This window comes from Salvelinus alpinus, chromosome 21 (genome assembly GCF_045679555.1).
Source record: "Salvelinus alpinus chromosome 21, SLU_Salpinus.1, whole genome shotgun sequence".
NCBI classification, from domain to species: Eukaryota; Metazoa; Chordata; class Actinopteri; order Salmoniformes; family Salmonidae; genus Salvelinus; species Salvelinus alpinus.
Genome location: NC_092106.1, coordinates 36,403,193 through 36,420,288, shown reverse-complemented (window position 1 = coordinate 36,420,288; position 17,096 = coordinate 36,403,193). Strand labels below are relative to the sequence as shown.

The 17,096-nt window shown below is 43.7% G+C and overlaps 1 protein-coding gene across 6 annotated transcripts in view; it reads right to left on the bottom strand.

Annotated features, from left to right (window-relative positions):
* The window catches only part of slc36a4 (solute carrier family 36 member 4), a 224,474-nt gene extending 213,324 nt beyond the window's left edge, over positions 1–11,150 (bottom strand). For 2 of the 6 annotated variants that reach the window (XM_071357910.1, XM_071357909.1), the window contains exons 1-6: positions 10,886–11,148; positions 10,297–10,421; positions 8,224–8,359; positions 7,916–8,006; positions 5,300–5,388; positions 8–103 (exon numbers count right to left, since the gene is read on the bottom strand). In XM_071357910.1, coding sequence (XP_071214011.1) covers positions 8–103; positions 5,300–5,388; positions 7,916–8,006; positions 8,224–8,359; positions 10,297–10,315 — 431 coding nt within the window. In that variant the 5' untranslated portion in view covers positions 10,316–10,421; positions 10,886–11,148. Of the gene's footprint in view, positions 1–7; positions 104–5,299; positions 5,389–7,915; positions 8,007–8,223; positions 8,360–10,296; positions 10,422–10,885 lie in introns of all 6 variants that reach the window. The other 4 variants (XM_071357908.1, XM_071357905.1, XM_071357906.1 and 1 more) reach the window with 4 other exon arrangements.
* Between the last annotated feature and the right edge of the window lie 5,946 nt (positions 11,151–17,096).

Sequence of the window (17,096 nt, the reverse complement as noted above, 5' to 3'; positions counted from 1 at the left end):
ATCTCACCTCCCAAATCTGGCACTCTTCCTGAAGCACTGGTAGGAGCTGTGCTCCATGGAGAAGGCCACTGTGTCACTGTACCCCAGGGGAGGTCTCTTCAACCTGGGGGAGGAGAGGAGGATGACTGTCACACATTTTGTACATATTTGGTGTCACAGAGAGAGGCACCAAGAGATACAGTGACAAGAGGAAGATGGACCATAAGATCTGAGGGAATTAAAAGACAGAAAGTCTCTCTGCAGTCCTGTTCTGTCTTTATTGGGTAGGCAGAGCGACAGACAAGAGGACAACAGAAAAGAGAGAGACAGACAAAGAGAGAAGGGGTGGTAGATTGCTGGAAACCAGACAACGGAAGATTGAGACGGCCGTCTGAAAGCGAGTACATTGTGTTCTGGTTTGGATGAGGCGATTACAATATATTACATTACAGTCCCATCACTCTGCTGTGGATAGTCACTCTCTCCGACGCTCTATTGAAATAATCACAGTGATTAATACTGTGTAGATGTCATTTCAGGTGACAGTTTTGAGGTGACCCAGTTTTTGTAAATACATCCCATATTTATTTTCCCTTTTGTACTTATTTGCACATCGTTACAACACTGTATACAGCCATAATATGACATTTGAAATGTCTCTATTCCTTTGGAACTTTGAGTGTAATGTTTACTGTTCTATTTATTTGATTTTTAGCTATTTCACTTGTTATTTATTATCAATTGTTTAGTCATTATTATTATAAATCATTATTGTTATTATTACTACTGTAGGCCCATTTAATAATCTAAACCGTTTTTTTGAAATAGCCTATGCAAAAAGAGTTTGTTTCATTTTGTTGAGACATTTTCATTGGCTAAATCAAGTTCAAACTTTCTTTAATTTTGTGCTCCGTATTTAGATGAAGGTTAAAAGTAGGCCTGTTGTAAAAGAAATAGCATTAGCCTATTGCTGTCATTTGTTGGGTAGGCAATCGACTATGTTGATAATTAATGTAATGCCACAATATAAGAACCTGCCTGTATTTTCCCTATAAACAATGCCTTGACTTACTTTTGATATTAAAGTTAAGCAACTTCTGTGAAGGTTTGGTGTGGTATGGCTATTATTAGGCTTAGCTACAGCAGGCCTATGAAGGCAGTGTGCACCAGAACTCCAAATGACTCTGACAGTTGAACTTGAGGTGAAGAAGAACTCTTTAGGAGAATTACTAACAATATAATGGTTCTTTTTATAAAAATACACTACCGTTCAAAAGTTTGGGGTCACTTAAAAATGTCCTTGTTTTTGAAAGATAAGCACATTTGTGGCCATTAAAATGACATCAAATTGATCAGAAATACAGTGTAGACATTGTTAATGTTGTAAATGACTATTGTAGCTGGAAATGGCAGATTTTTTTATGGAATATCTACATAGGCGTACAGAGGCCCATTATCAGCAACCATCACTCCTGTGTTCCAATGGCACATTGTGTTAGCTAATCGAAGTCTATCATTTTAAAAGGCTAATTGATCATTAGAAAACCCTTTTGCAATTACTTTAGCATAACTGAAAACTGTTGTGCTAATTAAAGAAGCAATAAAACTGGTCTTCTTTAGGCTAGTTGAGTATCTGGAGCATCAGCATTTGTGGGTTCGATTACAGGCTTAAAATGGGCAGAAACAAAGGTCTTTCTTCTGAAACTCGTCAGTCTATTCTTGTTCTAAGAAAATAAGGCTATTCCATGCAAAAAATAGCCAAGAAACTGAAGATCTCGAACAACGCTGTGTACTACTCCCTTCACAGAACAGCGCAAACTGGCTCTAACCAGAATAGAAAGAGTGGGAGGCCCCGTTGCACAACTGAGCAAGAGGACAAGTACATTAAAGTGTCTAGTTTGAGAAACAGACACCTATGTAGATAATCCATTAAAAATCAGCTGTTTCCAGCTACAATAGTCATTTTAAACATTAACAATGTCTACATGTCTATATATCTTTATGTACATATTCTTTATCCCTTTACACTTGTGTGTATAAGGTAGTAGTTGTGGGAATTGTTAGGTTAGATTACTTGTTGGTTATTACTGCATTGTCGGAACTAGAAGCACAAGCATTTCGCTACACTCGCATTAACATCTGCTAACCATGTGTATGTGACAAATACAATTTGATTTGATTTGATTTACACTGTATTTCTGAGCAATTTGATGTCATTTTAATTGACAAAAAATATTTGCATTTCTTTCAAAAACAAGGACATTTTTAAGTGACTCCAAACTTTTGAACGGTAGTGTACATTCTAAGCGAACATTTATGAATTAGCCTCCTTCTGTACGCCTATTTACCATCACAAACCGACGCAAATAAAGAGAATGTCTTCACTGACATTTTCAACCTTTCCCTGACCGAGTCCGTACTACCCACATGTTTCAAGCAGACCAACGCAGTCCCTGTGCCCAATAACACTAAGGTAACCTGCCTAAATGATTACCGCCCCATAGCACTCACGTCGGTAGCCATGAAGTGCTGTGAAAAGCTGGGCATGGCTCACATCAACAGCATCCTACTAGATACCCTAGACCCACTGCAATTCGCATACCACCCCAACAGATGACAAAATCTCAATCACACCTCCCTTTTCCACCTGGACAAAAGGAACACCTATGTGAGAATGCTGTTCATTGACTACAGCTCAGCGTTCAACACCATAGTGCCCACGAAGCTCATCACTAAGCTAAGGACCCTGGTTCCTCTGTGTTTGTGCTTTCACTTGCAGATTGGGGATAGGTGGAGCTGATTGGGTCGTTAAGGTGACAAGTTGCACCCCTCTCTCTCTCAGCACTAATTTGTTTTGTGATCTGGTTGATTTTGTTTTTTGATTAGGTGCACCCTTCAACACTTACACACATTTTACCTTCATCCATGTATCTCCATTATGCCCTTCACATGCTTACTTTCACACTTCACAGGTTAGTTTTCCTTTGTAGTTTTATACTTTATTACTCCTTAACTGCCAACGTGTTGTCTCCCTTGCTTGTCACCATCTAAGAGCCAGGTTGTGACAGGCACGACAACACCTTTTCCCCCTCAAGAGACTGAGAAGATTTATCATGGGTCCCCAGATCCTCAAAGTTCTACAGCTGCACCATCGAGAGAATCCTGACCGGTTGCATCACCGCCTGGTATGGCAACTGCTTGGCATCTGACTGTAAGGCGCTAGAGGGAAGTGCAGTGCGTACGGCCCAGTACATCACTGGGGCCAAACTTCCTGCCATCCAGGACCTATATAATAGGCGGTGTCAGAAGAAAGCCCAAAAAATTGTCAGAGACTCCAGTCACCCAAGTCATAGACTGTTTTCTCTGCTACCACACGGCAAGCAGTACCAGAGCACCAAGTCTATGACCAAAAGGCTCCTTAGCACCCAAGCCATAAGACTGCTGAACAATTAATCAAATTTACATTGACCCTCCCCCTCCATTTGTTTTGTACACTGCTGCTACTCGCTGTTTATTATCTATGCATAGTCACTTCACCTCTACCTACATGTACAAATTACAGACTAACCTGTACCCCTACATACTGACTCGGTACCCCTTTAAATAGCCTTGTTATTTTATTGTGTTACTTATCATTTTTTACTTTAGTTTATTTGGTAAATAGTTTAACTCTTCTTGAACTGCACTGTTGGTTAAGGGCTTGTAAGTAAGCATTTCACAGTAAGGCAAATAAAGTTTGATTTGATTTAAGCATGGTCCAAACACACCATGACAGTTGTGAAGAAGGCACAACAACACCTTTTCCACCTCAGGAGACTGAAAAGACTTGGCATGGGTCCCCAGATCCTCAAAAGGTTCTACAGCTGCACCATCGAAAGCATACTGACCGGTTGCATCACCGCCTGGTATGGCAACTGCTCAGCATTGACCGCAAGGCACTACAGAGGGTAGTGCGTACAGCCCAGTACATCACTGGGGCCAAGCTTCCTGCCATTCAGGACCTATATACACAGGGCTATTAGAGGAAGGCCCAAAACAATGGTCACCCAAGTCATAGACTGTTCTCTCTGCTACAGCACGGCAAGTGGTACCGGAGCACCAAGTCTAGGTCCAAAAGGCTCCTTAACAGCTTCTACCCCCAAACCATAAGACTCTACCGCCCCTTTGTTTTTACACTACTGCTATTTGCTGTTTATTATCTATGCATAGTCACTTTACCCCTACCTACATGTACAAATTACCTTGACTAACCTGTACTCCCGCACATTGACTCGGAACTGGTAGTCCCTGTATATAGCCTCATTGTTATTTAGTGCTACTTTTTTAATATATTTTCATCAAACTGCATTGTTGGTTAAGACCTTGTAAGTAAGCATTTCACGGTAAGTTCTTACACCTGTTGTATTCGGCGCATGTGACAAATAAAATGTTATTTATATCTGAATAGCAGTAGTAGCCTGACAAGTATAAAGTAAGTAATCCATGTCGATGTCGGGAACATGGCGCCAGCATCTCTTTCCTTCTCTCTGTGTCTCTAGGACTAAGCTTCTCTCTTAATATTTATTTAGTAAATATGAATATCACACAGTGGAAGCCTAGGCATATAGGCCTACAGTATATGTATGCAATGCACTGATGCATTTATCGCTCAAATCTCGGACAGCTGAACCGTAAGGTGGACCACTATTGTTTTAGGAAGTAAAAACCAATATAACAGACTATAATGTTTTGAGTAGGTTACACATTAAGGACCCGTAGCTGCAGATCACTTGGCCAATATCACTTGTTTATTGATGGCGCTGGCAGCACCCATTTGGAGGTTTCCTTTTCTCTCTCCCCTTCTTTTGGATCTGAACAGGTTTTTCGGATGCAAACCAGCAAGGGTATGTTTCCCCGGTCCTTTACGGAACAGGTCTGTCTGTCCTCGGGTACATTCAGAACAGGTCTCAATATTTTATTTTATTATTTATGCATATCGGGGTCAGGTGGGAAAGCCACAGATCCAACTTTTTGGACCTGTAAAGACCTCTAGCTGGTTGTTATCTGCTCTCAGCAGTAAAATGGATTTAGACAATAAAAAGCATCTCTGTCTCTCTCTCTCTCTCTCTGAGACAGAAAGGAAGAGAGAGACAGATACAGAAGAAAAACAGAGACCGAGAGACAGAGACAGCATGAGTCGACAGAGCGGCTGGGTCCCTGACGGTTAAGTGTTTTTATTAATGTAATTGTAAACACAATGAGACAGATATGAAACACCATGACACACGAGGGGCTTGTCAGTGAGGATGCTGCTAAGGGCGTGCTGTGTGTGTGTTATTACCTCTCACACAGGTGGTGGCTACAGTTAACCAGGATGTGCATACAGTGAACACAGACCACACCCATCAGCACCAGGCAAAGAGGCCCCACCTGGAGAAATAAACACACACAAAGAACAGACTGTGAACATACTGACAGTAACGTCAACACCAACTGAAACCAGACAGGAACACTACAGCAAACATCAGTCCATAGTAGTGCAAAAGCATCAGATATAACCCTGAGAAATAGGCTACTTCTCACTTACACACAACCAGTAGTGGGATAGCGCTGTGATATTCTATGTATGTCACGGAAAACATCATTTCACATAACGGTGTTGTGATTGTTATTTTAATAGTAATTTTGCCCTGTTCAGTTTTGTCCTTCACACACAAGATCTCTCTGTCATGTGACATGATCACACCATCATTATGAGACAGCATAAAGGAGGGGAAATTAAGCAAGAGGATACACAACAACATTTTGGTTCCCTTCTCAACCTAGATACAATACTAGCACTGGAACATCATCTAGTCTATGGAGCCTGCCGATTCTGTGGGGAAAGTCGAGCAAACGCAATGTAACCCCGGCAACGTCAGAAATGTGACATGCAGGCTATCACTTTCACTGGTATGGTAGCCGTGTCAGACACATTCTATAGGAAGAGAGACAGCAGATTCTTTCAAACAACAACTTTAATATAAGATTTGCAAAAATGAAGCAATCAACCAGCACTAAGAACAGTCAGAGTTGAAAGCGCTACGAACAAGGTCTCTCTCAGCTTTTATAGAAAAGTCCAGCCTCTTTGTCTATGTGGCAGTTAGCAGATGTCTGCAAACAAGGGTGAGGAACATAGTGTTTGAAAGGCATTTAGCTTGTCTGTGTAGATTAAGATAGATGATGTTGCCACCATTGTCTGTTCCTTCCTGCATGTTTCCATACAGAGGAGTTCCTACAGACAGTACAAACGGGATGTTACACACTGCAGTCGCACCCGGCTCTTATCTGTACGCCCAGACTTATAACTAAGTCATACAAGACAACAAGCCTGCATCAGGGGAAAAACACTAGCATTAAACAAAGGACAATTCTCTAAGTAAAAACAGCATAGCATGTCTAATTTAGTCATTTTACACGACAAGTGATCTGTGCCTGCTGTTGGTCTGAAGCTAACCTCGTTCTCAGTCTCAATTGCAACAGAGCCGGCTGGTAGGCGAGATTAGTCTGAAGTGTACAAATTGACCTGATTGTCCTTTCAAATAATGACATTTGTCTAGCCTGATCATATCCTCCTTTGTCCGTTTAGCAAATGGAGGATTCACAGGAAAGATATGAGACAAACTGATCTGAGATCAGCCACTAGCCAGTGCCACAGCTGCACAGCAGGCAGACACACAGGCAGGTTTATACCATGTTGCTAAAGCATTGGTGGTGGAGACTAGTTTGATGAACACCTCACTAGCTGATTAAGCAGGCCTTGCTTCAGAAAAGAAACTGCAGCAATTTACGGATTCAAATATTCATCTGATATCACATCCATGACACAAACAGACACATGATTGTGTAATTGCACACTCACATCCATGTGTAATACTCAGAGATAACAATTGTGTGCCCTGCCCAGTTAGCAGGGGCAAACCAGGTCAATAAACATACAAGTCTACATACAACTTACTATGACCTTTGAACTGTATGACACAGAGGCCCAAATATAAAAACCCAAATCAACTTAACATGAGCCAGGATCCACAGCAGGGAATCATTGTCTGTAGACAGAGGAGTCTAGCAGGTCCACTGACACCACTTACAGTGACTCCTAACTCTTCCACAACACTACATTAACACACCTGAAGGCTTGGAGCTTAATGCCTATGTGTGTATTCATTTGTACAAGGTGTGTTAATTTCTGCTCCTCTATTGTACAGACTGGTCCAGTAAAACACACAAACTGAATTGCTGGTTAAATCAAACAATGGAATCGTGAGAATGATCTTATCATGTGTTTTATATAATTACTTCCAATGACCATTCAGATCAGAGATGACCATGTAATACATATTTATGCATAACCCATATTCATGCCCAGTCCATTACTGTTTCTTGCCTTGCTTTTCTGTTAAAGCATTAGCGAATCCCAATCATTTTTACCAACCAATATCAATGATGTATAACGAAATGCTGTAGGCATGACACATTGCGCAAGTTCTCTCAGTAACTTTACAACCAAGGCCAAGTTTTCTGAAACACTTCTTTGCCAATATAGTGGGTTCCCAGCCTTTTTTCTGCCTTGACTCTCACAAGAGATTGTTTATTTTTCCTACAGAATAAACCAAAACAATCTTACAATGTACTTACAGCAGTACACAAGGACACTAATGTAATGTAAAGTGTGACCCAGCCCTGTTTGTGTTATGGTGTGCAAAGTGGCAGGTAGCCTAGTGGGGAAGAGCGTTGGACCAGTAACCGAAAGGTCGCTGGTTTGAACCCCAGAGCCGACTCTGTGAAAAATCTGTTGATGTGCCCTTGGAGTATGGAACGTAACCCTAATTGCTCCTGTAAGTTGCTCTGGATAAGAGCATCTGCTAAATGACTCAAATGTAAATGTAGATATCCTAGTGCGACATAAGTTACTCACTATGACCCCTGCGTTGCGTACTGCCAGGGGAAGACCCAGCAACCCAGTTCCAATGTTCCCCTTTAGCAGGTGGATGAGAGCCTGAGTAAACCTGTGGAACACAGAGAGGGTTCGGATTAGGGGTCCACTCTGAGACCAATGTAATTTGATCTTGAATGGCATGGGAGTCAAACTCAATTCCTGATGGGCCTCAGTGTTCACTATCACAGACCTGCAGTACAACAACTCTAACCACTAATAGAGAGTGCCTCTACGTTTCAGAATCTGGCATTTGAAGTGTTTCATGGTTGAGAATTGTGTTAATTTACGTGATGCCCTGGTGGCTGTTGCCCAGCTCATAGTGTCTGACAGGGAGCAGCTCTGGATCCTGGTCCTCTTCAGAGTTCTCCTCCTCCTGCCCTCCTCCTCCAGGGTTCTCGATGAGGGGTGTCATCACCTCCATGTCTGGAAGGGTTAACCAGGAGGTTAGAGGTTAAGGTCAGTCACTAGTTCACAGTGTTCCTTAATCTAATGGTCCCTCCCAAATCGAGCCCTAAACACCTAGCCCCTAAGCATCTGAAAAGATAGGATAGGTAATAGCTATATTTTTAACACCTTTCATGAAGTAGTGTATTAGTATATAAAAGATTAAGAACACCTGCTCTTTCCATGATATAGACTGACCAGGTGAATCCAGGTGAAAGCTATCATTCCTTATTGATGTCACTTGTTAAATCCACTGTGGTATTGTTTAAGATACTCTTTGAAGAGGTAGGGTTTCAGATGTTTGGCCAGGGTAATGACAGGGGGCAAAGATCAGTTATTCATTCTATTGCAATCGTATTCTTTAACCTTTGAGCAGGTTCACTCATGGCAACCTCAACCTCCAGCCACATAGGGAAAAGAGAAGAGACCATGCCTTGACATTGAATATCAATGGACTGTTGACATTGAAATACTACCAGCTAAATGTATTATCAGACTGACTCAATTGTAAATTATAATTATGTGCTCTCTTTGTCCTTGAGAATGTGGTCTCAACACTAAGAGCTGGTCTAACACCATGCCTAAACCAGACATGCGAGTGCGCCCACGATGCTCAAATTGATTTTGTCCCCCCACACCAAACGCATACACGACACGCAGGTTGAAATATCAAAACAAACTCTGAACCAAATATATAAATTTGGGGACAAGTCGAAAAGCATTAAACATTTATGGCAATTTAGCTATTTAGCTAGCTTGCGGTTGCTAGCTAATTTGTCCTGGGATATAAACAGTGAGTTGTTATTTTACCTATAAGGTCCTCTACTCCGACAATTAATCCACACATAAAACGGTCAACCGAATCATTTCTAGTCATCTCTCCTCCTTCCAGGCTTTTTCTTCTTTGGACTTTATTTATATGGCGATTGGCAACTAACTTTCATAATCGACTTGTCCACAAATTCATATAATTGGTTCAGAGTTTGATTTGATATTTCAACCTGCGTGTCGTGATCGCGTTTGGTGTGGGGGGACAAAATCAATTTGCGCACATCCAGTTTGGGCATGGTGTAAGTCTGAGGCAGCAAAGAGGTGTACTTTTTTGTAGAGCAAGCGAGAGGTTGTGGCTCACTCACTGTTGGAACAATTTAGAGAATACTTTAGCTGCCTGTGTCAGATCTATTTAAACCACTTAAAACCAGTCCGCTAACGTTCTTCACTAACATACAAAGAAGAATATTGAGGTGGAAGCTCAAGGCTATAAAGACACTACATCATGGACTCTTATTTCACAGGATCCATTCTTTTTCTTAACGCTCAGATCAGATGCAATGCAAAGTGTTGACAAAGATGCCATGCAAAGTGGTGGAACCAGGAGTGTCAGTCAGCAAGCGTTGAATCTCCAGTATAAGTCTCTCATAATGTTCTGCTAATAACTACTGGATTATTACTATCATACTAGTATTATTACTAAGAAATGTCATATTGGTAGTTAATTTAATGAGTGTCTCTTTAACCTTCAATAGATTAATAGCAAAGTCTTTAAATGGTTGTTGGACAGCACAATATTGTATGGGCTGCTCTAGTCCACTGGTTCCCAACCATTTTTGCTTACTGCACCACCAACTGAATTTTGCTCTGCCTGGAGTAACCCTGAAGCATCCCCACATGTTCATTTTACCACGAGACCTATGGTCTCATGAATCTTCTCAAGTACCCCCTGTGGACAGGCCTAGTACCCCTTGTTGGGAATCACTGCTCTAGTCTCACACCAAAAAAAGAGGCTACTGTGAGGGAGGGAATAAATAGCACAGCTGAATCTGTTTCCACCAAAACGTTGAAATGACAGTTGTTCCCTTTAATTCCAACCCCTAAATCCCAGCGTCATCATCATTCCCAGAGAGGCTAGTAGCTACCTAGCTGTTGCGAAGGCATCCTCCACCGGGCATCTGGGCAGCAGTCGACACAGACAGTCCTGTCACTGTGTGGCGGTTAGCCCTGGCCAGGAAAGGGCGAGATGGGTAGGCTTGCAGTTGGTCTACTGATACGATAATATATGGAAACATCAACAATGTTATTGATTCATCTTCACAACGCTATTGACACGTTGTCATTTGGCTTGCTCGTAGTAGACACCAGCAAGCTCCGTGATATTACAGACATTGTAGCTAACTAAACTAATAGCAGCTTAGGCCTATCGCATAATATATTGCAACGTATCAAAACATAACGTGCAATTCACTGGTTTTGTAGTAAAAGTTGTGGGCTAAAATATGCCGTCAATGTAAGAAACGGGGTAAATCAGTGCTATTCTTGTTCGAACGAACAGACAAAAAATAGAACGTAGCCAGCTATCAAATCTGTAGCCGTGCTATTATGGATACACTATAACAATGACAGCAGTGCTATCAATTTAACGTGGCTCTATGAATGATGTTAATGTTAGTTATAGCTAGTTACGTTGTAGTCTAGTCATAAGCAGTGTGGGGTTCTGAATGATCCTACCAAACTGTCTCGCGGTTCAGTCAGGGCAATGATAACTTGCTACTTCGGTCGAAAGCTCTGTCAAAACCCAGACGTTCCTGTCGAGACGTTCTGTTGTTCTTTTTGGATGGATGTTGAAATGACGGGAACACTTCCATTGAGTTTATGAAATCATAACTGTCCTCTTTGGTTACAATTTCATTACAAGGTTGAAATTCTCCGGATTAGAAGGCGTAGAACAGCATATTTTCCTTAGCCGACGAGATGTGGGAAACGTCACACCCGCTACAATTGTCAACCCGGGAGGGGGGAGTCTTAAAGGAAACGTGTCCACATATTTACGATGCCTCTTGCAGTTGTGAAGTTTTTTCGCTTCGTGCCTGAAGTAGCCCTAATTAGAGTTGGGTTGACAGTCATCAACTCTTCACCCCTGGCTGGCTGGATCCCTTGCAGTGATGCAGTCCCTGTACAAATCTGATGACATGTGAGCTGAACTAATGGCCTGGTCCCATATTGGAACAGTGCAGTACAATAGTGCAGCTATTTTTACACACATGACCAGCCTGGTCTCATAGACTAGACGTAACATAGTAAATGTAAATCCGGGATACTCAGTGCCATATAGACCCTTTCTATGTTTGCAAACATTGCCACACAAGGGCGATGTGTGCAAGTTGGTGGCAGAGCAAGGGGGGTTTATAGAACACCAGCAACAACAACAAAAAGCCTCTATTTACATGTTGCTTATGAGTGCATTTCACACTACTTTTGGTTTATAATTGGATTTTAAGGCTTGTATAAATGTCTTTCTTAATATGTTTGTCATCATTGCAAATCAACTGCATTATACTTTTTTTTAAAACACTTAAACTTCAACCAGTAAAATGTCTCTTTGTAGCAAAAGCTAGCCAGTCTACATCAATGAGTGTTAGAATTCTAGCTAACAACTGTTGCATCCAAAATAGTTATTTTGCAAAGACCACAACCAAATATAATCTTGGCGACTGTTCAAGCAAGAATCAAAACATCATTGTAAGAGTATGAGAACCCCAAAAAGTTGTTTTGTTTAGAAGTAATAAAAACGTAAATCTAGGCTATGATGAATGGGCGCCGATGGCAATGGCTTTCTTACTGCCGTCAAGAGTCACGCGTATCTGTCAGTGTGTCGCGTATGGCAAAAGGGTCTACACTAAATGGGGTGTTCAGATGTACATACAGAATAATATGAAATTATCTGAGACCAGGTTGTAGCCCAGCAAGCAACAGGTCACACTCACACAATCTACTGTATGTACCTATATGTACCAGACCAATGTTTCCGCTGTACTCATTTTGCTGTGGGGGTGCGCCACGGCAAAATCATTGCCACTACGCAACCAAAACAATATGGAACATGAAAAAATATTTCTGCTGAGACGCATTGAAGATGCTAGAACATTCCACATGTACTTTTCCTCTGCAAACAAAACAAGTAATTAATAGAAAAATCAAACAACCCCATGGTATAATAGTTGATCTATTTACCTAGTCGGCTTGTTGTTGTGTTCTATGCTAGAAAAATATTCCTCTATTGGCACATTCATGTTATAAGTGCCACAGGGAGGGAAACATGCATTCTGACAAGCAGTCAATGCACAACAATTCTTGCAATTGCAAAAACAGCAGTTTTAATGGCTTTTGTTAAAAAGAGAGGAATCCCAGCTTTCTATTCCTGCTTTATTTATTTATCAACTCCTAAATATGAGCAAACTGAGCCTTTTTAAACGCAGGGGTTTTAGCAGAAGAAAACTGGTTAAGCACGAGGGGAGAGTGGGGCTAAATATAACACCGGTCAATCGTAGGGTGACTTGGGGTACAATGCCTCTCTACCTTAAAATAATTTCTTTGGGATGACTTAAATTGTGATGAAACAGATGTTTTTTGTTGAGCAAGAGTATTGGAAACCAAGGAAAGTGTTGGGGGGGAAATTGTTATATGAAGTGGTTTCTGTGAGAAGTACAGGCAGGGGACTTTTTACCTCAGGTGGCGAGTTACCCTAAGTTACCCTAACAGGTAGGCCTACATTACATTCAGTGTTTATGCAAGTTTTTTGGGTCATAAAATTAATCAATATGATAACTAGTTAAAAGATCACATTTGAGATCTGGCTAATGATTTTGAGTTGAGGCTCAAGAGTGGCGCAGCGGTCTAAGGCTCTGCATCTTAGTGCAAGAGGCGTCATTACAGTCCCTGGTTTGAATCCAGGCTGTATCACATCTGGCTGTGAATGGGAGTCCTGTAGGACGGTGCACAATTGGCCCAGCGTCGTCTGGGTTTGGCCGGGTAGGCCGTCATTTATAAAAAATAAAAATAAATTGTTCTTAACTGACTTGCCTAGTTAAATAAAGGTGAAATAAAAAAAATTAAATGCACAATAGGGTAAATGAAGATAGGCAACCCCATGCTTCAGCCTATTTATTTGCACTTTGCTGCATCAGTTGGGCTAAAGGTGATAATGTTTATTGCTAATAGCATACCTGATATTATGGACCATGCATAGGCCATATACTGTACATGACCCAATAGGTTAAAATATTTTTTATAAATAATTTAACCAATGTGTTATTGGGTTAATTTCTGGAGGTGGAAATTCTATTTTAGATGGCGTCAGCATACTTATTTCATTTCGGAGTAGAATGTCCTCTTAAAAAGTCACCTGAACTGAGCTCCTCAGTCCTATAATTTTTATGTAGAAGGACTATCTGAACAATTACCCAAACTTAACAGACATAAAACCAGATGTCTAGGGGTGTCTAGCCATCCCATCAACAGAGGGCCTGGCTAGGCATAACCACTAAAAACAAATAAACTCTAGTCCAGGGCTTAAATGACGGAAAGGGTTCTCTGCTCTAGTGGTGTAGGAGCTGCTGTCCGTTACAGTCCAAACTACTAGGGTGTCAGCTGGCTGAAACTAGGGGGAACACCTGACTGCTTAGCTAATAGGGCACCAGGGACACCTGCGTGTCTGGTGACAGGGGAGATAAGGACAGTGGCACCTAAAAGCCTGGCAACATGGCCTGACTAATAACCAAGGGCAGGACACTGTGGCAAGTAAAGGCTGGCAGACAGGTCCTACTACATGGTCCAACAGGTCTCCAACAACTGACTCAGAGGCTGTTGGGGCTACCAGCAGGGAATCTGTACTAGGGGCAGACTTGTCAGAGGAAACAGTCTCTGGGGCTGACACAGTCTGAGACTCAAAGGAGGGAGTGCTCTGGGCTCCATTGGCAGGAGCTGGCTTGATCCCTAGAGCAGGGCCAGGTAGTAGCTCTACGGCGGACAGCCTAAAAGGCTCAGGCTCTGAAGGAGACTCCCCAACCAGATTAGGCAGGGACCTCCAGACCAAGGGAAACTGAGTCTTAGGGTCAGGAGCCAGATCTGAGCTGATAATCGGGTTGACAGCAGGGACAGACATGTTCTCCAGAGAAGGCAGCAGAGCTCCCCAAGCAGGGTGTGACTGTGGACCCTGGGCTAGAGCTGCAAAGGGTTCTCAACAACTGGCAGGTTGGGGCTCCCCGGCTGAGCCAGGGTGGACCTCACAGGGAGGGACTAGCAGAGGTTGCAGGCGAGATGACTGAAAGGCCCAGAATTCAGGGTCGAGCTCTGGCCTCTCAGGAGGTGTCGCTGAAGGTCTCCGATGAGGAGCAGGCGGAGGCTGCCCCATAGGAACAGAGAAAACCTTGCTGGCAAGGAATGGATGGGACCTCAGGGCGGCGGCTAAAGCGGCCCCTGTGGAGGAAGCAGTGGTGGGCTCCCCAACGGAGCCGGTGTCTGGAAGCCAGGGCCAAGTGGAGGGCACGTTGCTGGAGATGAATTGGGCTCCTCATCAGGAGCAGGTGGGGGCTTGTCGTTGGCTACTGGCGAAGCCCCCCTAACTGAAACAGGGATGACTCTTAGTCTAAAGCCAGGTGGTGGCCCCTGGGCTGCAGCTGGTAGGAGAGATACTGAGACGAGCTGAGGATCCCTGGGCTGTAGCTGGTGGCAACCAGGGAGATGCTGGCTGATGATGTTTCAACGGCGGTCTGTGGGCCTGTGGCTGCAACACGATGGTTCTCTGTTGCAGAATCTGGTGACCTGAAGACAGGGCCAGGTTGTACCTTTAGGTCCAGCTGGGCTGCCCGGGTAGCAGGCAGCGGGTCTAAGATGATGGAAACAGGCTGGGCCCTCATGGATGGAGAACGCTGCTCCTCATGCCTGGCAGACAGTGAGTCTGACTTGACAGGGGTAGGCTGAGCTCCTATAGCAGGAACAGACAGGATGCTGGAGCACGGGGTAGGCTCAGCCCCATAGTCAGTGGCATACAGGATCCTGAGGGAAGAATGGGTTAGCTTTGTAGAGATCAGCAGTAACCCTGGGGAAGGTGGTAGTCTGGGCCACATCTTCAGTAGCTGGTCTGGGCTCCAGGACAGGGTAGGCAGCGCCCCTGTGGCTGGAGCAGCTAAAGAGTCCACCTTGTTGATTAACTTCGGCTCTGTTGCAGGAGCGGGTGGCAACTCTGGAACAGTGGCTGGCTGCAGGCTACTGTTGACTGATGGGTCCTTCGTGGTGGCAGACTGAAACACCTTGTCAGGAACAGGCTGGATACCCATGCTGAGGGCGAACTGAGAACCAATGGCAGGGACAGGTAGATACACCATGGCACCATCAAGGGGCTGATTTTCCACACTGGGAGTGTCTAGGAGCTGACAGGTAGGTATTTCTCTTAGCTGGACCACTGGTGGAAGAGTAGCCTCCTGACAGGTGGAGTGAGCACCGGGACTGAGGGAACTCATAGCTGCTGGAGGAGGCTCTTGGTAGCCGCACTATAGGCTTGGAGTCACTCTGATGACATGGCAGTAGTGACTCAACACATGCTGGAGACCACGTTGGGGGGGGGGGGGGGGGGGGGTCAGGCCACTCACTGTTGTCATACTGTCCATCACAAGCCGTATCTTCTTCGTTGGGTGATGGCTTTGTATGTTCAACCAGCTCTGACGCGGGCCGTGGTGGTGTCAGCTGAACTTTATCTGCTGGAAGGATACCTCGGCATGAGGGCTCTGTAGGGGCTGGCTTAGTGGGAGAGACTAGCTATAGACTGGGATGTGAGCTGTGGCAGCACGGAGAGGAGAGTCTCGGCGAGCTGTGCCATCTCTTCTTGTTTCTCACGTAGCTGAGTGGGCCTGACCTGCATAGCTCGCTGGGACTGCTGCAGCTGGCCTCTATCTTGCTCAATGTACTTTCTCGCTAGCTCGTGCTGTGTAGGTGGCTTCCTGTGTTCCCAGGGACTGTTGTAGACCATGGACAGACCTCTATGTTGCTCCTTACTCTGCTTACTGTGGCTCATCCTTCTGCTCTCGTGGGTCAGAGGAGGGTTTAGGATGGCCCTGTACTCTCTGAAGGTCTCCCACTCATCTGGAGTTGTGTCCCATCTGGCCTGGCTGGAGAGGAAGGGACTGGGTGGAGTGAGGGGTGTCATCTTGGCAGCTCCCTCCATGCGAGGCTGAAGGTCATCTTGTCCATGTACATACTGTCCTGTGCTCGTATAACCTGGATAAGGTGAGGATTGGTGCCTTGGATGATCAGACCAGGTCCAGGCTTCACCGGTAACTCGCTGCATCTTGATCCAGGAGTCAACACCTTTATCCGGCTTGAACAGAACACAATGTTAGTGAGGACTTGGTGGACTGTATATTCTTTAGGTTAGGTCTTACTTTATCTGTTCGCTCCCGTGTGCTGGTAAGGGCACAGATGACAAACAGATCCATACTACAGTATGACAGTAGTATGGATGGGCTAGGGCACTTAGTGGTCTGGCAACTTGCTTCAACCAGTGTGTCTGTGTGGTCTGCAAGTAAAGAGATAAATAAAGATACAATAGTAAATGACAGAATACTATCTCCAATTCACATATCTTATAAACAACATAACATGACTATGATGACTTAATGCTATACAGGACCATACAGTGCAATGCAACTTGACTGTGACTGCACTAATTTGAGATCAATGGGGTGCCGCCGTACTTGTACTACAAAGCATAGCACCATCATTTTCAGTACAGGGCTACAACTGCACAATGAACTTGAATTCCTAGAAACAGTGAAATACAATGTAATACCCATATAATGATGTACTATACACGTATACAATTACAGGGTATATAAACAACGCACTGGGGGACATTATTCTTTACAAATACAGGGTTAAATGTACG